We start from the raw sequence: 26,191 nt of genomic DNA, 5'->3' as shown, positions 1-26,191 counted from the left end.
GCCTGAACGACTGAAAAATTAGAGAAGCTTAAATCGCAAGTGTAGCATTACCTTCATGCAGTGCTGTGGGTCAGGGAGATGGGAGGTGTGCGGCTCGTAATTACCATCGTGTTGAGCATGAGGTAACAAAACCACACACCGCAACGCTCTGTAATTTATGACTCGGCGTGCTGCGAGTTGTGATACTGCTCTGGCTTTGGGGGTTTTCTGCTGAATCTCAGTTGCCGAGCTTTTCCTGCAGTGTGCATTGCAACAGAAAAGCTCAGGAGAAACAGTGACCAAACTGAAAGCTGGCAAGTCATCTTGCATCCCTCCAGTGGTTATCAGCCCAGAGGTGCTACAGCCTGTGGGGTGTCAGGACAGATAGAGACCAGCTCACGTGGCCTGTAATCTGGGGTCAGCAGCTCTCTGGCTCCTCTGCACAGAGGATAACTTCATGCTGAAATGTTGCAGTTCCTTAATCGTCGTGTATGTGATGTTGGCTGCCTATTTTCCTGTCTCAAGAAAGCAGTACACTTCCAGTGTGTACACCTGCATTTAACATGTTTGCCACTGCTTGGACTACACAGAGCTGAAGCTTTGCCCATGTGATGTCATGTGTGCAACTGATGGGGTGCAAAGCAGTGGAAAATAGCACAAATGTGCTTTAACATTTCCTCTCCACGTGGCAATAAGGTAAAGGCAACCTGCTCAAGCATAGATGATGCAGGTAGGTTGTGTTGCTCAACTTCATCAAATGCTTGACAAATTAGTAGGGAGTTGCACCTATTATGCCAAAGTGAATCTCAGTTCTCACTTCCAGGCCTCAGCTGCACAAGTTGGTGCATGTGGTGGGCTCCTGGAGCAGCCTGAAGGATCAGAGCCCCAAACTCACCAGGTGCAGATTCTTCCAGAATGTGATTAATGTTTTTTCTTGGAGTGAAGAAACAAACCTCCAAATAGGAGGTTGTGTTGCACCTCCTTTCTCTGTAAGTCTGGTGCAGACGGAGTCCAGTGTTTTCTGTCACGCAGGGTAAGACATGTGCACCAAAATTTGCCGTGTTAATAGTTAACTGCAGCTTCTGGCATACATACCGTGTAACATACCATGTAAAACATAGGTTGCTTGGGATGTTCCAGGTGTGCTGCGAGAATAAAGGAAACTCAATTATTTTCCATTGTAACTTTAAACTGAAGTGAGAGCTTGCAAGGCAAATGGTGTCACACTGCAGATAACAAGCCTGATGCTTTGAACAGCTCTGTGGGACACCATCCATAGTGTGATAGTGTGGACTCCTGGTGGTCTCTGCATGTAGTCTCAGTTGCTGCAATGGATGCAGTGGAATGGGAGCTCTGTCAGTGGAGTGCTGGTGAGAAGTTGGTCATTTTTTGAGCTATGTTGTCTCTGAAAAGATGGGAACAAGTACTTACCCAGGGATCTTTTCCATCAGCCTTGCCAATAAAGCTCAACTTACTGTAAAGGCTCATGGCATTCCAAGGTCAGAATGTATTTAGTTTCTGCTCTTCCTTTCCTTACTTGTAACATAGCATTCATGAATAATGATATGATAATGAAGTAGTTCATTGTGCAGTTATGGGGCTTTGTGTGTGTGTGTGTGTTTGTTTTACTCTTCTCTTACTAACATCTTATGGAACACCTTACAAATGACCACTGCATTGAAAAAAAAGATTTATGCTGGTAGACTGGGGGAATTGGGCATGTTGGATGAAACATTCAAATTTGAGATGGTGCTGACGACCCATTAGTATATTGGCTTTGGTCTCTATTTTTTTCATTTAATTATTACATTTATGTATTCTGTTGCACTGAAAATAGTTAAGCTAATTTGGGAGCATAGCTCTTGGGACTTCCCGGAGGCCCTAACAGTGTCCTCTGCAGTGAGAATGTCTGCAAAAGGAACTCCTGTAACTCTGCAGCAGCACTGACTATAAAAGTGCTCTATTTGCATTTTATACGGCTCACAGCTAGAAGTGGACATTGATTCAAAACCATTGATTACTAATTTTTATGATGCTTCTCTGGGAGCTTTTTCTACCAGCGTACTGTCCATGCAGTCTGAAGTGCTGCTACCTCCTCAGCAAGTGTGCCAAGAAGGGGCCTGTTTGTCTGCCTTAATAGGCAGTCACCCTGACTCTTGGTTTTTCATTGCTCTGTCCTCTTGCAGGTTGCTGGTTTACTTCTCTGATGTTGCTAGGATGGGAACAAAATGCTTTCGTTTTTGGTTTTATTTCATCTGTGATTTGATTTTTCATCAGTCTGCCTGTAGCTGAGCTGCATCCTTTAGATCATGTATGCATACATACAAACGATTGTGCAATCACAGAATGGCTTGGATTGAAAAGGACCTTAAAGGTCATGGGTTCCAACCCTGCTGCCATGAGCAGGGATGCCACCCGCTAGATCCTGGAAGCTAGTTCTTCATTTAAAGTTTATTCTGACTAAACTCATCACTAAAGTGAGCTGAATCACTTTATCAGATTTTGACAATGTAATTAAAAAGAAAAAAGTAGTTTGGATTTATAGGTAGGTATTTTTAATCATATGTGGAGGTGAGGTTGTTGTTTGTATGAGCTGGTATGTGTTCACTTGTTCCACGTTAAGGACTAGCGTGCTATATGCTCAACTGTGCATCTGTATGGCTCTGGACAGCATTTCTTCTCCTGAGAAGCGCTGAGGGAATGAATGTGAATGAAATGAGTGTCTGAACATACAGTGGTCACTGGAATAGCCTGCCCAGAGAAGCAGTGCATGTCCATCTCAGAGGTGCTCAAGGCCAGGTTGGATGGGGCCCTGGGCATCCTGATCTGAAGGGTGCCAGCCCTGTCCATGGCAGGGGGTTGGAATTAGGTGGTCTTGAAGGTTCCACCCTAAGCCATTCTGTGGTTAATGGAGTTGAAGACTGTTAATTGTGTTGCACTGAAATGGTCAGTAGATCTTGATGGAAGGAAGAATCCACCCATCTGCACAGATAGTCACACAAACTGACATGATTCACTGTAGGTACATGTCATCATAACTTCATAAGAAGTTCTGTTGAATAGCTTCTATTGAGGTATAAATATACAAGCTTCTGCTGTCAAAGCTGAGAGCAGTGGTGCTTCTCGTCAAAGTTGACCAGTTCCCAGCAGTAGGATGAATCCTGCAACAACTCTTCAGAAGTGCATGAACGTGATTTGGGTGGTTATTTCACACAACTCCTTTTTAGCATTTTGCCTAATGTGTAAATTAACATTTGAAGTTGGGAGTTGCTGTTTTGAAGAAGCGGTAGATCTTATCCTGGGGCTTTTTACGCAGTGAGTGATACACCAACTGTATGGGATAGTCTTTGGGAGAAAATACCAAGTGGCTGCTGTCATGTGTGCTCTTCGGGGCATGAGGGAGTGTTTGTGGCTGAGCAGCAGTCCTTCTGAGGAAATCAGGTAGAGTAGTACGTGGGGTGCCTTGTCCAGTACTTGGAAGCTGAGGGACAGACACCTTGTACTCTCCATCGTGCTACCTAATGTGTAATTATATGGCCTTGCAAAATAAGCGAACAATTGCTCACTTACCTCAGCAGTAGTACCAATTATTGTTCATAGAAAGCAACTAGAGAAACCTAATTGTAGCCATGTTTACCTTAATTTAATCTTCTGTCCAGATCTGTCCATGATTTTTTGTTCTTTATGGAAAATGCATTTCCCAGCAGTGTGGAGGGACGCATGTTCCCAGGCTGTTGCCTATTTGCTTTGCAAGTTGGTCTGGTGAGAAAAGGCGTTTTATTTCAGGGAATTGTTTCTATCTTAAGTAAAGCCTTCTGTGACCAGTGGTTCTGATCAGCAGTTTTTTCCCTGCTTGTAATCTTGAGAATAACAGATTTGGGAATTCTTTTCCATTTCTAGATCTGATTTCCTTTGCTGCTTGGGTTTGAATTGAAATTGTGATAAAATGTTAAGCGCAGTATTGGTAACTAAGTCCAAATTAAATTGATCACGTGGAGCTAAATGGAATTGCCATTAAGCTTCAACTAAAATATGATTTTTGATACTTCTTGACATAAAATACAGTCCTGTTCTGAGGTTACCAGTTACATAGAGAGGCTAACGTGTGCCCTAAAGTTTCGGTTGTATATGTTATTGGAAGAAAGGGCTGAAAACAAATATCTGGTAATGTGTTACAAACACATTTTTCCTTTTTAAGGCTGAAGGCTTTGTATAAAGCTATTGGGAGTGTTTTCTTTGCCTACTTGAGTGGCTTTGGGTGAGGTCTATTGCTGGGCTGTGTACTGGCAGCTTTCATTCTGCTCATCTTGTACAATGACAGATATGATTAAATATGAATCAGCTAATAAAACAAGCTGAAGAAATACCAGGTAACTTGCAATGCTTGTGTTACGCTTTGCTGGTGCAAAGCATGCTTGTCTTTGGAAGAAAATGTATAGTGATTACTGTGTCTGCTCTTCAGAGTGTGAGAGAAAGTTTCTGTGACTAATCAGTCCTTCTATGTCCTTATGAGAAATGTTAAGTAACCAGGTAGATACTTAATGAATTATTTTCTTTGTCTACTTCATCTTTTCCTGGAGCATGAGAAGAGTCAAGGATGCGAGTAATAAAATATTTAAATGAAGAAGTGATGCCAAAAGATGAGGGAACATGCCTGTCTAATTCAGAGGCAAATTCTTCTACCATTCCTTCCTCCTATATGATACAGTGCAAACATAAGCAAGTAATCAGAAATATTTTATGTCAAGCTGCAGAATACTTCCATGCAAAACAAATAAGCACTGGAGGCCAGCTGCTTTAAATGTATTTCTTGTATTTCTTCTGAATGTGTTTTTTTTTTTCTCTGTTTTTTTTTTTTTTTCTTGTACAAGCTGTGTTTCACTGAGAACTAATTTTATTTGTGTTTAGTAAACACCAGTAATTCAAAAATTGAATGATAAAAATCTAAGTAGATAGCAGCTATATACACTTTAAGAAAGCAGAGACAAAGATTTTTAGTGTTAATTAAACAATATATTTGTTAAATTAGCTGCAATTAACAAAAAAGATTATTGGTTTTAAGGGTCTGTGAATAATAATTCACAATTAAACTTAAGCAACCTGTCCTGTTATTCAGTTTTTAATTCTACAGCATGACAATTCCAAGTGCTTTATTTATTGTACGTTCCTTTAGTTTTGAGAGGCTGAAGTAATATTCTGGTTTGATGGTTTTCTTTGATTATGGTTTTTGCATTTTTTAGCTCACGTTCTTAGGACTTTCCTTCTTAACTATGTGTGGTGATAAAGAAAAGGAATGGATTTCTTCACCAAGGAGACTGCAGTGCTGTTTGTGTCTCTGATGTGTACTCAAACTGGAGTATATTATTAGTGTTGAGTTCTTTTTAAGGTAACATAGTACATTAACGAGTAAATTGATTGAAATACAGGTGTTGCATCTTACTAATGTTCCGTTCTGTGGTTCAAAAGATGAAGTGGAAATAGAATTCATGAGTTTAAATAGATTTTATCAGTTAGGGGGAAAAGTGGGGGAAAAAACAGTGAGGTCTGAAGCCAAGCTTGAATCAAAAAGGTTTTATTTGTGGTATTTTTGTGAAAAGATGAGCACTTTCGTTCTGAAACATTGCTGTTTCTAAAACTGCTCCATCTGAATGTTTTTTTTTGTTGTTTTGTTTATTGTTGTTTGTTTGTTTGTTAATTTAGGAAGTATTTGGACACTTCTAAGGTTCCCCTCACTTTTTTCTTTCTTTTTCCCCAGGGCTACTTTTCAAACTTGACAGGTCTGCAAATGTTTCTGTTCTCATGAAAATTTGAATTTCATGACAAAAATCACAAATCGTAAATATTGGCTGACAGAAAATAGAACTGCTGAATATCTGTGTGCTGTGGAAGCAGGTAGCTGTAAAGTATCATGTCTTCAGTATCGTGTACTGTAGTCATCTTCCTTTCTAGGAGTTACCCAGGCAGGAACTGTAAGTGAAGCTGCAGAATTTGGAGGTGATGCATTTAGGACAGCAGAGATCCAATTTCACTGCTATCTGAAACTAGCATGGGTGTGTGAATGTGAACTTAGCCCCATGGTGCGCTGGATGGCTGTAGCATTCCATGAACAAAACCCTATGTCATCACTCCCTCCTTGCTAACAGCAAGAAGTTTTATGTGTTTGTATCGTTTTGTGTGTTCTCATCTGCACACGTGTGGTTGGTATGGGAGTTCACTTCAGGGGTCGTGAAGACTTCGGATGCTTGTGTACTCCCAGTTAGCAAATAATTGAGGATCTGCCCGTTATTCATGTTTCCTTTTGTGTTTGGTAAAAGTACTGACTTAGATTCTAGTAAATTTAGTGACAGACTTGTGGGGAGACCAAAAAGCTTACGTCTTTGTGTAACAATCTGATGGAGCAGTGTTGCAGCTCCTGTAACTGGTAGAGGAGTGTCTGCTACCTCTCAGGCATCGTTGGTTGTCGCACTGGGTCACCTGGATTCTCTGTGAGCTGTTAAGGTCCTAGTTCTGCAATAAATACATGAATAAACCACTCATCTCTATTTCAGTTTGGGCAAGGGAGTTTTTTTTCTGTTTATCCCATTAAGTTCCTGGGATGTCTGTGGAGCAAGTTTTATGGCTTCATTATATGAACTTTTTAAGATGAGAACAGAGGGGGATGCATAACTAAACGCTGTAGAGATCTATATAAACTGCCGAAGAACTCCTTTCCCCCACAGATTCATTTAGGCCATGTTACAAGAACTTCCTGACTTGTTTAGTGAGTTAACTAATAAGATGGATTTGTGGAAGGGCAGCAGAACATCTACACAGCTGTGAGAGCACAGGAGGTAACTCAGGAGTATGCTGTTGCTGTTCTCAAGCCAGAGATTAATCATTTCAATGCAGAGTACTGTGGACCTCTCTGTACCTTAGGGAGGCTTTCTGCGTGTGCTTAGAACTTTTCCCAGACAGTGCTAGCATCAGTAATACTTCAGCTTCGTTACATATCAGAACATTTCTTAACTTGGCTGGGTCATCCTGAGCCACATAAATGCTACTGTAGGTGAGAAATGTAGATGCTGTGCCTGTGTCAATCCTCATGCTTTTTATCTTGGCATTTATGCTAAACAGTATAATTCCAGCTATTGTTCCCTGTCCTAGGGCAGCTATCCAGAGAGCCAGTTATCTGGATGTAATATCTTCTCATTTCAGCTATCCAGAATGATCTCTTTTTTCACTGGCAATTTTGGTGAGATTTTGTTTTCAGAACAGAGCAAACAACCTATTTTTGCTGACAGCTATCTTGAGGCAATTACCAGGGCTCTTTTTAGACCAGATTCAGGGTGGGAAATAAAGTCTGCATCGGACATAGTGATCTGGAGCATAGTTACATGCCAAGGACTTGTAATGGCTCACTGAGCCAGCTTCCAGGGCTGGGGTTAAGTATTAAGAGCCCATAAGCACAGCTTGTTACATTGTGAGATGGTAACTGGATGCTCAGGATGGGGAAGAAGTATTTGTTGCTCTTACCTTGTGTGGATAATTTTGATTGCATTCTTGTATTTTAATATTAACTCTTTAGAAGAGATTACTTTTGAGCCACCTTTACCTGGTGGATTTTAGCTCTAGAGCAGTTTTTGTATTGCTAGGTCTGAAACTGAGCTCAGACACTCATTTTGCTTATTCATGTTCTGTAGCAGCAGGTGTGCATTAATGTTTGAGGCGTGTGAGTATTTATTTGCATCTTTGTGTGGTGTGTGGCTAGAACTGTGACATGGAACTGAGTTCTTTAGGCAGTGCTGCTAACTTATGTGTTGTGGTGGCACAATGTTTATTCTGCAGTCATTTTGTTCTATTAGACTTGTTACATCAATGATTAGGGATAATAATAATGTTGATCTTTTTGCAGTTGTAATTTTAAAATATTAATTCTTACTGAAGACCAACTAGATGTTTTGATGAAAAGTGAGAGCTGGAGACAGTTGGTTGAAACTGCCCACCTGTTTAGTTTGTTGTTGGCAGTATTGACAGAGGATAGTAATCTGCAGAGGTAAGAAGAAAAAAAACCTTCCTTACCTGCATTTTGGGAAGACAGCTGTGTGGGATAAGTCGCATCAACCAAAAAACTGCATACTGGTGGGTAGCATGAAATTTAAAATAAAATTTGAAAAACCTCATCTGTGTGTTGTCACATGGAACAAAGGCAGACCTTTACACTTTTTTTTTTTCCTGTTAATTTCCTGACCTTGTTTCCTAAACTAGGAAGATTCAACTCCACTCCTTCCCTGCCACCTTTCTTTTCATCTGTGAAGCTCTGACAGGTGGAAGGAAAAAGATGATGAATCCCACACCTACGTATTGCTGTCTGCGAGTGAAAATCTGTTCAGGCAGTGATCAGCTTAAGAGGAGCAGTTGTTCCAGTACACATAAACACAGACCACAGATTTTGGTTATTGGTGACACAAAGTGTTTTGCCGTGTGTGTAATAAAAATCCACCAAGAAAGGTATGCAAGTATTTTGTGCTAGGATTGGTAGGTACGTGATTTAGGATTTTTAGGCAGATGAGAAGTTGCTTGCCCTTCTATACTGCTTTTCAGAAAATCTCCAGCCTGTCTGTGCTCTCCTGCTGTTCTGCAGGTGAGTAGTTTATTTTTCTCCATTGGAGTGGGAGCTGTTCTGTCACAGCTGCTGCTCCTCTGTTCTGGAACCACAGAACCACTCCATCATGTAAAATCTCAAAGCTTTCTTTTCTTGTGAATGCTCACTGTTCTGATTTATTTATTTTTTTATACTCTGGTGCAAGTACAGCTTAGGAACAGAATGCTTACACAAGTATAATAGTATGATACAGTTTACTTGTACTGATAAGAATCCTATGTGTGTACTTGAACCCTCTAAGCACAGAAGGTTCCTTTTCTGTCTTCACCAAGTGTGTGATATTCATCTCTCAAGCTGAAGGACTAATGCTGAAATCCCAAGTTTTGAAGTTAAAGGGAAACCAGTCTGCATGTATTGGCTTGATTCTTTACTGATGCCTAACATCTCTTTCCTGATGTTTCACACACTCTTTGCTAGAAAAAAGCAAAGAAGCAGAGCATAACAAGGTATAAAGAAGGATAAATTTGAAGTCGAAGCAAGGAATGAAAGCAGTTTGTGAAAGATGTAGTAGAAATGCTGAGTCACGGTTTGAATCGGTGATTGAGCACCTGGTGGGAAGGCAGGGCCAACCTAGGGGAGCTCAGGTGCAAGTAATGCTCCTGAGTGACCAGGAGTGGAGCTAGGATCCACCCCTTTGCAGGCCTCATTTAGGGTTGGCAAGGGGAAGGGAAGGGTGTCTCTCTGGAGATCCCTGTGAACCTGAGGCTTTCTGAAGATAAGAAGATTTTTTTTTTTTCCTTTGTTTCTTTGTCCATGGCTGCTGCATTTGAGCAGATCCTCACTTGGCTGCAGCCTGGACTGTTTTCTTTTGCACAACTGCAATAGCACTTCGTAGTGCTTGAACTGTCATATATCTGTAGATAACTCTCTGTGTTTATTTTGGAAAGGGAGAATTGATGATTCCTCTTGATGGTAGAGGAGTATTTTAGCTCTTGTGTAGTCACTGTAAATACATTTCTAGAGGGGTTTGTACTTAGGGACTACTGAGTTATTTATTCATTCTCTTGAAAATGGCAGTACCTTCTGCAGCGCCTGCTTTCAGGATGGTCTGCTTTTTGAAATGGATGTGTATGGCTTAGTTAAACAAACTTGATTGATTCTTACATGGTAAACGTGCAGAAAATATTTAAACTGACAAATAAACCAAACGTGGTAGCTCTTCCAATCAGGTGACCTGGGAAAAGAGAAGATGCAGTAGTGAGAGGTAGATTTAGTTAAAAGCCACTCCGTCCTCCATGGATGTGAATGGGGAGACTGCAGAGAGAGCACAGGGTTATTTCTGTGCTGTGAAAGAGATGTGAGGGCTTCACATCGCTTATAAAAGTTTTCCTTATCATTCCATTTACTAGCTGTTTGGTGTACATAGTAATATACCAGCAACTTGTTTAGCTGTTTTGTTGCTTAGGGTGTGTTGTAATATGAAAGACATCCAGTAACAGTGACGTGACCTTACCAGAAAGGCTTGAATAACGTAGTTGCTGGCTTGTGCACAGACTTCTTAGTAGATATCTTGATTGGAGGAGAACAGGGAAACGCCTGTCACAAAGACACAGTAGTAATAAGACTGGCTACTCAGTGTATATTCATCGGTTGTATTCAAGCACTCAGATAACCACAGTGCAGCCCCAGTTTGAGGCATTAGATAAATGGAATAGCAACTCGGACTATTTTTTTATTTGTTAGGGGCTTGAATTTGAGGATCGATTGTGGACGTTTGCTGAGAATGCAGATGTTCCCATGCATTTTGCATTCCATGGGTCTTGTGCTGAGCACGTGCCTATGTATGGCCAGCTGACTTTCATCAGGTTTTGTTTTTGGGGGAGTAGCTCGTAGAGGCCTTCTGTTGAGGAGCAAACATTTTTAATATACGCAATCTTTTTTTCACTGATGTGCGTTTGTGGTGTCAGTGTTACCATCTTGAAGTGGATTTAGGAAAAGGGAAAACAGTGCTCCCTGTTTCCTAAACTTGGCTTACCCACATTGCACTGTGTAGCTGATTCTGAGTCCATGGTGTTTGGAATGAAATTTTTCTGCATACATCCAGCATTCCTATAGAAATGAATGTTGAAGATGACTTCTAAAAATCACCAGTGCTCTCTCTGGATTGTACGTGGGTGACTTCTCCACTGAGAAGATGCCAGTATTTATATCAGGTGATGTAGGCTCATAACTAAGCCTATGCATAAATAAAGATGAGTGACATATGCAAAAAGGATCTTTGCTTTTCCTTTATCTGAGTGCGAACATGCTGCATGTAAATAGATGAATTGGGTGCTTTGTACAGCTTTGGAGTTAGTTGATGTGAAATAAAGATTTACTCCTATATGTTTCTTCTCATTTCAAACTGCTTCAGCCAACTGAAGTTACCCAGATGAAGTACTGCCTGTGAGAGATGGCCAGAGCGCTGCTGTTGTATATATGGACTACAGAGATTAATCTACTTATCAAATACACTGTAGAGTGGAATTTGTGTATTTCTAACTCTGTGTAACTGCAGCGGAAGTGCTGAGTCTGGTGATTGAGCACTTGGTAGTAAGGCAGGGCCAACACAAATGAGCTCAAGTGCAAGCAATGGCAATGTGCCTGAGTGATGAAAGGGCTGGAGCCAGGATCCACCCTTTTCCAGACCTCGTGTAAGGGCTGGTAGGTGAGGTATCTCATCTGAAGATCCCTGTGTACATGAGGCCTTTTGAAGGTAGGCAGATTCTTTTCTTTGTCTGTGTCTGTTGCATTTGAGCAGACCCTCGCTGGGCTGCAGCCTGGGATTTTGTTACCGTGCTGTTGTTGTTGTGTTTTCCATCATGTTACAGTGTTAAAGTAACAGAGAACCAAATTTGCTGTTGTGGATTTTGTCTGAGGATTGAAGAAAATAGGAAGGCACTTTGCAAAGCAGGTGGAATAACATCCAAGTTATTTGCTGATGCAGTGTTAATAGATCTAGAGTACTGAAAGATTTTCATTATTAGCTTTGCCATCTAATCTCCTCTTCATGACTGGTTTAAGTAGTGTAACAGGTCTTGAACTTTTACTTTGGGAATAATGCAGTAAAAGAGATAGGAAGAAGATGCTGGAACTGTGTGGTGGTGTTAAGTGTTGCTTCCTGTGGGGTTACTTTTTTTTTTCTTTTTTAAACTTAAAGCTCTCCTATCTTATCCTATCTACGCTTTGTTTAAAATGTTTGTTTTGGTTTTGTTATTTTGTTTTCTACTGAATCTTTCAAGTAGTAATAAAATGGGTGAAAATATGAATTCTGAGGTTTCCAGTATGAGACCATATTCCTGTGGAGGTGAAAATGCTGTTTCAGGTGTTGGTCTGGTGCATGAATTTCCACACTGATTTAGGTGAAAGGGGGAAAGGAATACCATGTAATGAAAGACAGCAAGTGAACGTAGTTTTCCTGCTTAAGTGCAAGGTATTGGTTAATAGCAATGTTAAAATTACAGATAAGTTGATGGCAGTAATAAACATTGATGCTTGGTAATGTGCCTTTTCTGTATGTAGAAGTTACTGCAAGGGCCTCTTGTCTCTGCCTAGTGACTGAGAGAATGAATTCAAGGGAGGTGGAAGCAGCTGGTGGTGGGCAGCAGGGCTGTGAAAACAAGGGCTTTAGGAGACCTCTGATACTTCTGGATTGTACGTGGGTGACTTCTCCTCTGAGAAGATGCCAGTATTTATATCAGGTGATGTAGGCTCATAACTAAGCCTATGCATAAATAAAGATGAGTGACATATGCAAAAAGGATCTTTACTTTTCCTTTCTCTGAGCGCGAACATGCTGCATGTAAATAAATAGTTTGGGTGGGAAACTGAAGTCTAGATTCCCTTTCATTGTGGAATTCAAAATGGATTTTACTTAGTGGAGTATATGGCTACTTTGTTTTTCTGATTGGTTCTTTTTTTAATGTATGTTTACCGTAACTTAATCTTGTTTTTCTGTGTGAAAACAATCTGTTTCTGTGTGCTGTTAAGATTTTAGTAGTTAGCTCAATTGATTCTGAAGGAGAAAATCTTAAATGGTCAAAATATGTGGACAGGTGAGGTGAACCATAAGTATTTATTTCAGCAGCCAAGTATGATTTTTAAACTCTGTCTATAAGCCTTATTTTTCAGAGCAGTGTCTGTGAGGCCGTTTCCAAACCCAGTGCTTATTAAGTGCTAAAGGATTACTTATTAGTTGCTATATTTATATTTTTCTTCTTCTGCATTTTCTATTATATATTTTTTTCCTTTCTTTTTTCTATTGATCCTCTTCTTTGTGTGTATGTCTGAAACAAGAATATGCCCAAAACGGTCCTAAGAAAGTGAGGGACAGAGAGAGACTCCAGATCAGCAAGAGTGCTGTTGCTGACTCTGTTGCTATTGTTTTAGCTGTTGAAGGAGTGCTTTATTGCTTTTTAATGATCTCGAATTATATTTGACTTTGTATTGAATAAAAGAATGTGCTGCTGCCAGATTGTCTTTGCAGAAACAGAACAACTGGATGAAGAGAAAATTGAGGAATAAAATGTTAGGCAGTGGTGGGACTGGGATTGTAAGAGTTCCTTGTAGTTAGCAAATCTTTTTCCTGTCTTTTCCTTTTTTCCCCCACACGCTTTGTCTCCTCTCAGTTCTTTGAAAACTGAGGAAATTTGAGTAAATGGGATCTGATGCAGCAGGAAAGGGTCACATTTGCCACTGCCTGTATGTCCTAGTGGGACAGATGAGTTAAGAGTGTCGGGATCCTCAGTGACTGCAGTGGTTTTGCCCTGATGAGCAGCTGAAGTCCCTCTCCTCAAAGGAGAAGGATGGCAAAAAATACATTTGGATTAGACCTGCTGCCCTGGTGGTGTCTCCTTCCCAGTCTACTGGTTCTGGGGGAGTTGAAGCAAGTCTTGATGCTGTGCTCTGCTCAGCAGTAGCCAAAACATCAGTAATGGCAACTTTGTCCTAGCTGTAAGTGCAGGGCACAGCACTGTACGGGCTGCTGTGGGGGAAGTAACTCCATGGCTACACAGCAGCAGTGTTGCAAAGCTACTGAGGATCACAGTGGTGTTGATGAGCAGTTGGTCTGTTATCGCATCCTTTGTGGTAACACTTGCTGATACTTGCCTTGCCTGGGCAAAGGATGCTGATGTGGTGGTGTTTCTCCAAAGCGACTTGGGGTGCGCAGCTGTGAGCTAGAAAGTAGCATGCCAGTGGTAGAAGGCTGATCTGGGGTGCTTACAGAAGGCGCTTCTTGATTCAGATACACTTTATCTACCAAAACCACTGCCCATGAAAGAAGCTACGGCAGAAATCACAGCCTGTGAACGTAGTTTTTTCTCTATGAATCATAAAGCATACTGTGGTCTGGCCTGCGGCCTGCTTGTGCAGCCTGACACTGCTGTGAAGACTGCTGCTATTTATTTTTTCTTCTGCCTTCCCCCCTCCTGCAACTCCTGCCCTCTGTAGAGATGGGGGGCGACTGAGGTCTCACACACTGTGAGGCAGGGTGGTATTTCTAGGTCATTGCACTGTTTGTGTTCATTCATTCACAGGTGTGTGGTTTTCCTTTTCTTTCTTTTTATTTTCTTCTAAATCTGGAAAGGTTTGCCTGCAAGATAAAAGATTAAAGCGCTTGCCAGGGTCATGTAGTGTGCGTGTGGTTGCAAGAGAGTTTTATATAAACTCCAATTCTGCCCCTCCCCTCTCTGAGTCAGTTCTTTCACACAGATGTGAATGTCTGAGAGCCAGAAGAAGGTTTCCTATGACTGGTAGGTTGTGTTACAGGTGAGTGCTGCCCCAGCATCAGGAGAGTAGGATGAGAGGTATGCTGCCCTGGTTGTATTCCCTTGTGAGATGAGAACAAGTTTTTGTTTGGATTCTTCTGACTGTCAAGCTGCTTGCAACTGAACTGTTTTATTCTATGCTTCACTGAGGACTTAGAGTAATATTTTTGCAGTCGTTTATTTTGCTTTTCCTCCTTTTTTTTTTTTTTTTTTTTTCTTTCTGATTTTGCTGCTCCCCTACCCTGCGCTACTTTTGCATTGCTGTGTTTTTAATCCTCGTGTTCATTTACTTGGTCCTTCTGTGCAGAGCTGAATGGGATCCTCTGGATCAGCTGTCCAGACAGCTGTGTCTCACAGTCACGTTTAGAAGCATTTGAACCTCTATTTTAAAAATCTGTCTATTGAGATAACCTCTTACTAGGAATATAAAGTGTTTAAAAACTAGTGTCTGTCACGTTTGCTAATCTTACTCAAATTTTTGTTTAAACCTGGGTTAGTTTTTCTCATCCTTCTTTGTACTGTTTTCTCTCGCCTATTTCATTGTGTCCAGCTTACCCCATTTTTTTTTCTCCTCGGTTGTGTGTAAAATTCATGGTGAAATGTTGAACTCCACATGCTTGGGTCTGTAAGAGTGTGACAAGTGGTGAGAAAATCTTTTCCAAATGAACTTTGACATATGTCATCATTGTGAGTACACTGAATCGAATGCTCACTCTAAGCATATGCGAAAGGTAGTTACGTACACAGTTGTGAACTTCAGGTGTGCTTTATTTGAAATAAAACACTTTTTTCTTGAAAGTTGAGCCGCTGGTTAATTTAAGGAATGGTTGTTTTCTCTACACCAGGATCGTGGTGCATCATGCAGTTTGAATAGCTGCACTCCATGTTTTTAGGAGTCTCTGCAGCACCTCAGCCAAAGCTGAGCAATTCCTGTGAGGCTCTTTCTTTAGGTGAGGTATCCGTACTGAAGTACAAGTTGTTGGTTGGTTTCTTGTCTGCATTTGACTAACTTCTGCTGATTTATGAGTTTCAGTTGTTCAAAATCTTTGTCACTGGAACATTGTTGGCAATGGTACTGCATATGTTATAGAGTAACTTTTTGTTCATGTCCTTCCTGTGTTTTGTTTACATATTTTTGTTCTGTAGCAAATGTTTCTCATGTTACTTGTAAATGTGCCTTTTCTCCAGAAACTTAGCAGATTGCATGTGAGTCATTTATTTTAATTCCAAATCAATTCCAGTCATGGTAGTGGATATGAAGTGGCAAACTTGTGGGATAGACGAGTGGACAGTGAGGTGGGTTAAGAACTGGCTGACTGGCAGAGCACAGAGGGTTGTTGTTGGTGGTGCAGAGTCCGGTTGGAGGCCTGTAAGCAGCGGTGTTCCTCAGGGGTCTGTGCTGGGTCCAGTCTTGTTCAACATCTTCATCAATGACCTTGATGAGGGGATAATGGCCACCCTCAGCAAGTTTGCTGATGATACCAAGTTGGGAGGATTGACTGACACGCCTGAAGGCTGTGCTGCCATTCAGCAAGACCTGGACAGGCTGGAGAGCTGGGCAGAAAAAAACCAGATGAGGTTTAACAAAAGCAAGTGTAGAGTCTTGCATCTGGGGAGGAATAATTCCATGCACCAGTACAGGTTGGGGGATGACCTGCTGGAGGGGAGCCCTGCGGAAAGGGACCTGGGTGTCCTGGTGGATGACAGGTTGGCCATGAGCCAGCAGTGTGCCCTTGTGGCCAAAAAGGCCAATGGCTTACTGGGGTGCATTAAAAAGAGCGTGTCCAGCAGGTCGAAGGAGGTGATCCTCCCCCTCTACTCTGCCCTGGTAAGACCTCATCTGGAGTACTGCGTCCAGTTCTGGGCACCCCAGTACAAAAAAGACAGGGATCTCTTGGAAAGAGTCCAGCGGAGGGCCACGAAGATGGTGAAGGGCCTGGAGCATCTCTGCTATGAGGAAAGGCTGAGTGAACTGGGTCTGTTCAGCCTTGAGAAAAGGAGACTGAGAGGGGACCTGATCCAGGTCTATAAATATCTAAGGTGTGGGGGGCAGAATGGCGAGGCCAGACTGTTTTCAGTGGTGAGTGGAGACAGGACAAGGGGAAACGGCTGGAAACTGCAGCACAGGAAGTTCCACACAAATGTGCGCAAGAACTTCTTTACAGTGAGGTGATGGAGCACTGGAACAGGCTGCCCAGGGAGGTGGTGGAGTCTCCTTCTCTGGAGATGTTCAAGACCTGCCTGGACGCCTACCTGTGCGACCTGCTGTAGGGAAACTGCTTTGGCAGGGGGGTTGGACTCGATGATCTCTGGAGGTCCCTTCCAACCCCTACAATTCTGTGATTCTGTGAAACTTGCATTGTGATCTTGAGGCGCAAGTCCACTCAACTGATCATTACTGATGCCCAGCTGTGCTTCAGCGTGGATCTGTTGTATCTGCCCATTGCTGGTATATTTAATGGCAAATCTTACACTTAATGATGTAAGTTTTCAGTTGAATTGGTTTTCTTTAGTTTCACTGGCTATAACTGGAAAATGGTTCATCGTATCATCTGCAGGATTCGGACTGAAATGTTGGAGCTATCTGGTTGTGAATCATCTAGAGAGAGTCATGAGATTAAAAAAGCATTGTGCTGTGTGTTTAAGCATATTGCCCATGAAGTCAAATGAAGTATTTTCTGTGCAGTAAACAATTTTGACCAACCACTCATTCAGACTGTGAAACTAGCTTGAATATATTTATTAATAAGGGGATAATAGAATTTTCATGTGTCTGTACTGTACTATAAAGGTTTCTGGAATCATTTCAAACAGAAATAACATCAAAAAGAAAAGGCTGCATTACTCTCTTTCTCCTCCCAAAAGGTAGATTTGAGTGGAGCACTAAGCATGCAGCTAAGGATGAAGGATTAGCACAATAAGTTCCAGACCTCTTTCTGCCCCCCCCCCCCCCCCGCTTTGCTATCATCTCCTGTCTGATTCAGGATGTTTCTCCAGATGCAGGCTGTATCTCTGAAATCGTACTGTGGCCAATAGTTGACACACGGAAGAACTCTGTACATAGTGGGGAAGCAAATAGGAATGGCATGGGAGGATGAAGTGGTGTTGCATGTCATCCTGAGTTTCCTTCCCTTCCCAGCTCATGGTTTCAAAGTTGGCTCTGTCCCAGATCCATGGTTTTGAAGTGGGTTTGGCTTTCTGAGAAGGGGATGATTTGTTTGATACTGATATAAACATTTTGACTAATTGTTCTTCTTAGTTATTCATCTGTTGTGTTGTGCTGTTTGCTGTGAAGTCTTCCATATCAGCCTTCAGGATCTGATATTACTGAAGTTTGCGGGCTGAGGCTGCAGAGAGGGGATTGTGCCTTTCAAAAAGTATTAACTCCGAGCTGGGATAGAGGAGATAATCCTCAAAAGGCTTGCAATAACTGTATTAAAAATCTTCAGTGGATGAAGAAAGTGCTTCTGCTTTTCTTAGGAGCATATAATCTGTTTTACAGTGTTTTATGGTGCTGTGTGCTAAATTATCTGCTTTGCACTGATGTAGTTGATGCTGTGCAAGTCATTACGTTGTAAATGTGCTGGAGTAGCACATTTGTGTCACTGTGAGCTATCAAGGTACATCGCTATAAGAAACAAATCTGGCTTATTGCCAACTACAAGTCTGCTTTATGCCTGTAGATATAAATCTAGTGTTTGAGCCTGTGTCTTTATGGAGATGATTACAAAGGAAGGATAATGTTTTCTGCTAGAAAGTGCTCTCAATTGAAGGTGTTAATTCTGAGTTCTTCTAATGTGCTGAAGGTGCAGTGCATCTGTTCTCAGCTTCCTGCTGACTTTTGGTTAAGTAGCAGCAAATCAGCCTAATGTAACCTGCATATTGTAGAACTACATATTTTAATACCCGTATTGTGGAATGCTGCGCTAAGAAGAAAAACTGAAGTGTTCTCATTTAAGCCTCTTCTGTCTTATGCAAAAATTACCTCGTCTGTAATGAATGCATACCTGAATGTGTTTGAATCCCGAAGTTGAATCTCAGTGCCAAGAACAAACTTCCAGACTTTGAAAGGAAGTGATTTAAGTTCAATTCACCCCTACCTTCAGTTGTCTTTTTGTTTTTTATGCTACAGTTGCTGCTAGAAGAGGCAAGAGAACTTGCAGCCCTATGGTATTATAAACATTACTCTCTCCCCAGTGCTGTATGTATTTTTTTACAGCCAGCAAGTTCTATGGCTGAAAAATGAAACAGTATTTCTCAAAACAATGTATGTAATTCAGATACAGCTGATGCTTTGCTCTTTTGAACAGTGGGTATATTGCGTGTAGTCCAAAAGGCTCTATGTTTGTATCTGTTTTAGTCTTGAAGTGGGAAAGAAGGAGATGAGGAAAAAAGTGATTCTCTAACCAATTTTCAATTTCCTCTGTCTTTTTAAGGTTTGTAATAATGTTGCTGTGTACATGCAAATGATGTTAATCAGGAGATTTTCCTATCAGCTTTGTCAACGTTTACATTCACTTTACACATTGAATTTGCATTTGAAAAGGGCTGTTATAATCAACATTTAAGGGATAACATAGTCAAATTTACATTTGATTGAGTGGAAATGTTAAGTCATTTTAGCTGAGCTGTTGCTAGGAAACAAGCCAATGTTTTCGTATTTTTTATTATTATTACTATTATTTATTTATTTTTTCTAGAAATCCATAATGTCTATTTAAGTGGGAAGTCATCTGGTAGTATAAGAACACCAACAGTCAGACACTGTAACTTTAATGTCTTTGTTACTTTTCTGGATGCATATTTTTTGCTACTTTTGAGAACTTACAGTGAGGTTCTGGATAAATAAATTTGAAATATGCTTGTAAATGGTTTAGAGATCATCCATGACTGATTTAGTTGTCTGGTGTTTGTTTTTGGTTGTTTTTTGTTTGTTTGTTTGTTTTTGAACACAGACAAGATCAGCTGTTTGGCTTTGGAAAAACAGTCTGGATATTTTAATGCTAAACCATCTTTTTAGAGGTGCACTAACTCTAATGCCTTTTTTGGTGGCTAGTGGTTAAAGTACTAGTCACCAGCCAAAGAACATTGTACAGTTGCCTAGAGTGCAGATGAATTTATGTATGACTTTCCAGGGTTTGTGTGGCACATAGTCTTTGACCTTTGACAGAGCGATCATTTTGTGATAGTTGTTATTTTCATTCAAGTAATGTGAATGACTCATACATGGAAAATGAAATCTTCCAGTTTGGGCTGTGTTCTGGCAGTCAACTGTCTATCGAGTTGAACTCCTAATAGCATTCCACAGCTTGGCACTTTGCAGTGTTCATCTAGCAAAAATGCTAATTAAAGGGAAGAATAGTTCCTATTCATATCAGCCTTAAAGCATTTCGAGTGCATTATCTGTGTGGCGCATATAAATGTGGCAATGCCCTGCAACTTGCTAAAGGCAGTTGAAGGAATGTGGCTTCTCACGTGGTGGATGGGAAACACCTCCCTGCTCAGCCAGGCCAGACAGCATCCAGTTTTGTTTGGGATATGCCATCCTCCTCGCTTCACGGACCCCAGAGCTTGTTACAGAGCCATCCATCAGGCTGTCGCACACTGACTGTGTAGGCAAACACAGCAGCCATTATTCACACATCAGCAGCTCACAGACATTCTTGGACATCCAAACTTCACTAAGCCTGGGAAGAGGGTGGCCCAATTTCAGTTGTTAGCCCATCTTAATCCCTTCAGAAAACAGCCCTAATTCTTATCTTTCCACCTTCATGGTCAAGTTAAGTGGGCGAATGAGCTTCTGTGCTGTGCAGAACTAAAAGGATTCAAGGTTTACAAGTGTGACATGTAAACGGCCGTCTTTCTGGCCAGGACAGGAGTGCTACTGGGTTTAATCACACTGACTGCTGTCAGGGACTGCTATGATCGTAATGCTGTGTGAACCAGGCAGGCATTCCATATCCCTGCTGCAGGAAAGCCCATGGATTCCTTATGCTTTTTTACAGTCTCCCAGCGGTATGGGCTGCATTCCTCAGATTCTGGGCAATCTGTGCATGTAAAATATGTATTGTAAAATGGGATCAGGCAGGGCCTGCCATCTCAGGGGAACAGATGTGGGTTCCATTCAGCTCTTAGCACCTGTTGCATTCCTTACTGGAAAATACCAAATAAAATTGCTTTTTTCTCATTAGCAGAGAAAAGGAGGGGGAGGTGGGGGGGGGGGGGGGAATAAAAAGCCTGCGTGGTGCAATGTGGTTGTAGAGAAAAGTCGGTGTGCTGATTCTTATTGGCATGCTCCTGTGTTTCAGGTGCTGGTGACTGAAAGCCTGCAGTCCTTCAGCAGGCCCTTGTTGCATTTGGGCGCTGGCAAGGAAGGAGGACAAGGTGTAGAGCTTGAGCCCCACCATGCAGCAGCAGAGAGGCAGCGTGGTTAGCTCAAAGTTGGAATTATCCATAGAGAGACTTGCTGAGGAATTCTGTATCTGTGTTAAGTGACTGTTATCTTCCAAGTGTCTTCAGGAACCTGCTGCTGCTCCCGTGTTTCACATGAAATGTTTATAGGGCACATGCAGATACGTTCTGGGACACTGGCCATTGAGAATGCTTCTGTCTTGCATAGTGCAAGATCACTGTGTGCTCCTTGCTGTTTGGATGCTTACAATTCCTCTATAATTCCTGTAACTTCTTTTTTTCTGGAACAATAACTGCAGTATAGAACAGGATATTTTTTTTGTTTTTTGCTTTTTCTGGCAATATTTTACTAGAGAGTGACTTTTACAGCATGAAAATGCACACAAAATATTCTTATTTGATTGATTCTGTATATTAAACTTCTGCTCTGGGTGCTGGATTTAATTTCTTGTTATACTGGAATTGGTCCATTGCCCATCTCTGCTCTTAGAAAGAAGCACAAAAGTAATTTGTGATGTTATCTTCTACTTTAGAAAGGGTTATTGACCTCATGAAGTCGCTGTGAGTGGGTGAGCTCAATTGTTCACCACTGTATTTTCTCGATTAGTAAGAAAATATCCCTGCTTGGTTTCTTTTTGCATTGATTTCAGTACCAACTCTTAACTTTTTGTTGTTCTTTTCATGGTCCTACAGCAGTGCTTACTCATTCATGCATTTACTGCTTTTGTCTTTGTCTTCAACAGGGCACCTCAGGACATGGGACATGTTTTTAGTTGTGTTGATCCTTCAGTATTTTACTGGCTATATATTACATGCTTGTAGAGCCACTGATGTATTACTGCTCTTTTTTAGTTGCAAGGAGCCCTCTGTGCTATTTCTATCTTGTAAATTAGTCTCCATTGTTACGGTTATTGCTGACTATCAAGTGATGCTACTTTTTCCCTGTGCTTACAGTATAGTTTTCATCATGTGTTTGTATTCACCTCTTTCAAGAGAGTTTCTAGTGATTATACTGTTGCTAGCTGCTGGCAGGTAGAAGCATACATGGTTTTGGTGAGCCTAATTTGTTTTGTGGTTTTCTTTTTTTTTTTGCATGAAGATGAGCACAGCAGCAGTGGACAACCGAAGGGGGCCTGTAGTACAGTTATAAGAATTAACTTGAGTATTTAATCAAGTATTGTTGAATATAGTCTTGAATATTTACTACAGTAGTCAAACAGGTTTTGAGAGTAATATCCTAGGGGTGTTATTATCACAATACTTGAAAAATGAGAGAAGCAGATATCCAAAAAATTAGCTGAGTATGCAGTCCTTATGACTCATCAGTGTATTTCTTTGCGTTAAGACTTGGCGGGAGATAAGCATGACTGTATTATCCTAAAAGCACATTGGTCTACTTGGTGATAAAAGAATTAGTTGTTAAATAGCAATTCAAATGTATAATCTGTCTGTTAGCAGCTTGAGGTGTCCAGTATGTTTTGTTTGAAGGGCTGCAGGACTCCTAACACGTAAGTAAAAAGATTTCCGACTTGCATTCTCAGTCCTCTAAGATGTTGTAGCCGAAGGGTTATAAAAGGCCTAGGCTACTGTTTCCTAATTGATACTGCAATATTAATGTTTCTGTTTGGAAAAAGTTGTAAAATTCAACTCCATGTGTACTTCAAGGTGTACAGGGAGAAATTTTCCAATCTCTTTAGAGCCTACTGCTAATTCTTGCCCAGATGTGACTGTGCCAAAGCTCTTGTAGATACTATTTATAGTACAAGCAGGCTATGCTCGATCACAGTCTTCAGTTTGGGGAAGAGTAGGCAGTTGTTCATTGAAGGCAAATATTGGCTCTGTTATAATGATGAAATTGCATTTGTGGATGTGATGAGAAGCAAAATCAGATTAGTTCTAGTGACTTTTAGTTCATAGTTTTTAGTTATGTTTGAGCTTCCTGACTCTTCAATTTTCTCTTCAGAAGAAGGCTCAAATTACTGGAAGTGGTTGACACTTCTTTAGTTTGAAACCATTTTGCCTTGTCCTGTGACAGCAGACCCTGCTAGAGAGTCTGTCCTCTTCTTTCCTGTAGCTCCCCTTCAGATACCAAAAGCCTTCTCTTCTCCAGGCTGAACAGCCCCAGGTCTTTCAGCCTGTCCTCGTAGGAAAGGTGTTCCATCTCTTGGATCATTTCTGTGGCCTCTGGACATGTTTGTATGAAACTTCCTGCCTTCAAGGTGAAGAAGCAGCCCGTCTTTGTGTCATAATGGACAATGAAAAAAGATGTGAGAGCACGGTTTTCCATTCTATTTCAATACTAGAAATATTTTCTTATGTTTTTCCTTAAATGTGTGTCATTGTATGGCTTTTTTAGATAGGACTGTTGCTGGAGTCTGTGTGCTGACTTGCTGATTTTCATACTGCACCACGAGCATGCAGTTGTCCCAGAAGGCACAATTGCAACTCTTCTGTCCTGCATTTTTTTGTACATATGTGCACCCAACCACCTACTTCTGTGTGGCTCCTCCAGGAACTGGGAAAAATAAGTTTACCAGGGAATTGATACAACTTCAGTGTCAGCTGATTGTTATTTTTAAGCATCTGATTGACTGGGCTCATTCCATCTCCAGTCCAGCAGGAAAAACTCAAATGGTCTTCCCTCTGAAGTGTAATCCTCGTTTAGGTGAATACGAGCCTGATTTTTGGTAGGAATCTTCTAAGTGGATGTTATCACTTCCTAGTCCTCTGGCACAGAAACTCTTTCCCTGTGGGCTGATTTTTAAATGTCTAAGCAATGTATCTAATGAACTGTCAGCTATGCCACTTCTGTGAGCTCTCAACAAAGCAGAAGTATCTGAGGCTTCAAGTTTCACGGAGAAATAATATTTCTGTAGAAGTAACTTCTGTATCGCCTTATGGGGCTTAGTAGTGAACTAACCTCAGAATTCTGCTTCAGCTCAGAAAAAAAGCCCCCCACCCATTGTGAAAGATTAGCTAGACACCCCAAGCAGCACTTGTTGGACAGCAGTGCTTGCAGGAATCTGGTGGTGGTGCTTGCTAGTCTGTCATCTCTTCTCACCCAAGGTCTTGCACCTTCTCTAGGCTGTACCTGTAAGAACTTAAACTCTTTGGCATGGTTATTGCTTCCAGCTCTTCTGAGGCTATTTGCATACAAAGTTTCAGACCTAGGATTACATCTTCATAAGTTGCTTGCTGCCTCTGGGAAGCAATTTTTGAATCTTCTGAAGGCAGGCCTGGCCTGTGCTTTGCCTGGAACGGGCATTGAAAAGATTGAAAAATCATGGGGTTTGGCTTTATGCCCTGTTTGCTGATCTTGGGGAAGTATGTCAGCTGCCTCTCCTTTAAATGGTGCTCACTGAATCGTGGGTTATTAGGATCCCTGAATCCTTTAAGTTGGAAGGGACCACAAAGGGAGGGTCAACACTGAGCTCAATGGATGTTGGTATGGAAGTATCTGAATTTAAGTAGTTGTCCACATTGGCTGAGATAACATTCCAGGTCACTACGTCTCTTACCTTTAAATGTACTCCCATAATCTTTTTTGTCTGCACCCATGTTCTGTTTAGATACTTGGTTGGAAATGCAAAAAGATGATCTCATTCCTGGAAAGTTCGTGGTCAGCTCTTATCCTAGTGCATGCAGTGTTCTTCAAACTGGTGGCTGGTCACATTCTGGCACAAAATGTTCTACCTGATTGCTGTAGTTATATTAAATAATTTGGTGTCATATTGCAACACCTGCAGTTTCCTTAGGATTACTTGTTTGAACAGGGTTTACATCAGATTGAGAGCTGTTTTTCTGGCTTCATTCTGACAGTACTCTCCTTTACCTGGTGCCAGCATCTTTTTTTTTGTTTTTTATTTTAATATTTGGATGTGCTCTCAGTGTTGTTGGAGCTTGCTGTAGCCAAGGCAATCCAGAAGCGATCTGAAGGCCCTTACAGCTGCAGTGAGTAGCTATCAAGGTAACCTTGTGTCTGTGGCAGCTCTACTTCCTGACTCAGCTGCTCATGCATCAAACCAAAGTGCTCGGACATCAAACTTGTCAATAAAATGCTACCCTGTATGGGGTAATCCTATTATTAAATGTCACAAATGGCAAGTGGAATATAGACTTCAATTTTTTTGTGTAACCAGAGCCAAAAGTATTAATTGCCAGAATGTGCTGCTGTTATACAGCTTTCTACCAACAGACAGTGCACCTGTGCATCAGTGTTGCATTCATGGAGAGCAGGGAATGATTAGCTGCAAAGTCGAACAAGTGGGCTGGTGTGAAGAAGTAAGCTTTGGACTGTGTACTCATCAGTGCCATGATTTTGTTAGCACTATCATTCTTGTCAAGCATTTCTCCTCTCTGCACTTGTCGAGGTTGTCATTTAGAGATGGTGCTATAAATTACACCTAGATTATGAAAGCATTACTTTTCAGTGTTGCTTCCAAAAGCCTTTTTATTGGGGTGGTGGGGATGTTGGGGGTAGGGATAGAGATAGAGGTGTTCTTCTGCTTATTTCTTTAAGTTGACTTTGGATTATTGCCAGTAGAAATCCAGGTTAAAGAAAGGGGAACTGTAAAAGCAGCAACAAAAAATGGCCCTAGGTTTAAAAGCTGGGGTGCCCCTCTGCTACTTGCTGTGGCTCCCTGTCTGCTTGGATTCCTGCTGATATTGAAAATGCATAGTAATGTAATAGTGAAGCATCTGCTGTAAGCTGTGTAATGAGTTAGAGCTGCCTTGGCCATCTTCAGTATTATGATGAGCCTCTACTGAATACTTAAGAATTTCTTCAAATCAATATGGGCATCTGAAGCTTGCCCAGGTGATTTATTTTCCCTTCGATACATGTTACCTTCCATTGTGTGCTTTGAATCCTGTGTACTCAGTGGGCAGTGTGGAAAGCTACCAGTCCACCTGTGCTGAAGGGAACATTTCAGTGCACTTAGGGCACCCTTCAGTCCTAGATGCAGAATAAATGGAATTCCTCTTCAGTCTTGGGAGGTGGCAAGTGCTTCCTACCTCGCTATGTTTGTACTCTTAGATGGAGATGTTTTCAGGAGGAATACGAGACAGTATTTGGAGTCTTCTAAATACAATGCAAACTCATCCTGAAAATGTCCTCTTCCCACACCCTTTGGCAGTGCAGCCACCTGACGCTTCATTGGTGATGCCCTCAGAGAGTGAGGGGGATGAAAATGTCATGCCACTGAACTTGTGTTCTTATGGACGTGGTCTGTGCATTCACTTCATGTTGGTGCTGTATGGAATGGTAGATCTCCCCTCCAGGTGCTGCTCTTTCATGTGTGCATCACTGTAATGACATTTTCAGTTTTTCAGAGATGAAGTTCCACAGGTTTTGATCAGGAGTACTTGATTCTCATATCTCATTTGGTTTACATCATACTTCTCAATCTGAATA

The 26,191-nt window shown here is 41.4% G+C and overlaps 1 protein-coding gene across 2 annotated transcripts in view; it reads left to right on the top strand.

The window, feature by feature from the left end:
• JAZF1 (JAZF zinc finger 1) overlaps positions 1-26,191 on the top strand; it is a 172,259-nt gene that overhangs the window by 1,400 nt on the left and 144,668 nt on the right. Inside the window, exon 1 of one of the 2 annotated variants that reach the window (XM_052696810.1) lies at positions 443-709. The exons of the other annotated variant lie outside the window; for it this stretch is intronic. Coding sequence (XP_052552770.1) covers positions 640-709 — 70 coding nt within the window. The 5' untranslated portion in view covers positions 443-639. Of the gene's footprint in view, positions 1-442; positions 710-26,191 lie in introns of those variants that run through there. 2 annotated transcript variants of the gene reach the window in all.

The sequence above is a fragment of the Tympanuchus pallidicinctus genome, unplaced genomic scaffold (genome assembly GCF_026119805.1).
Source record: "Tympanuchus pallidicinctus isolate F22 unplaced genomic scaffold, pur_lepc_1.0 scaffold3, whole genome shotgun sequence".
NCBI lineage: Eukaryota > Metazoa > Chordata > Aves > Galliformes > Phasianidae > Tympanuchus > Tympanuchus pallidicinctus.
The sequence above is the reverse complement of the archived record's forward strand: the minus strand, read 5'-3'. Positions and strand labels throughout refer to the sequence as shown.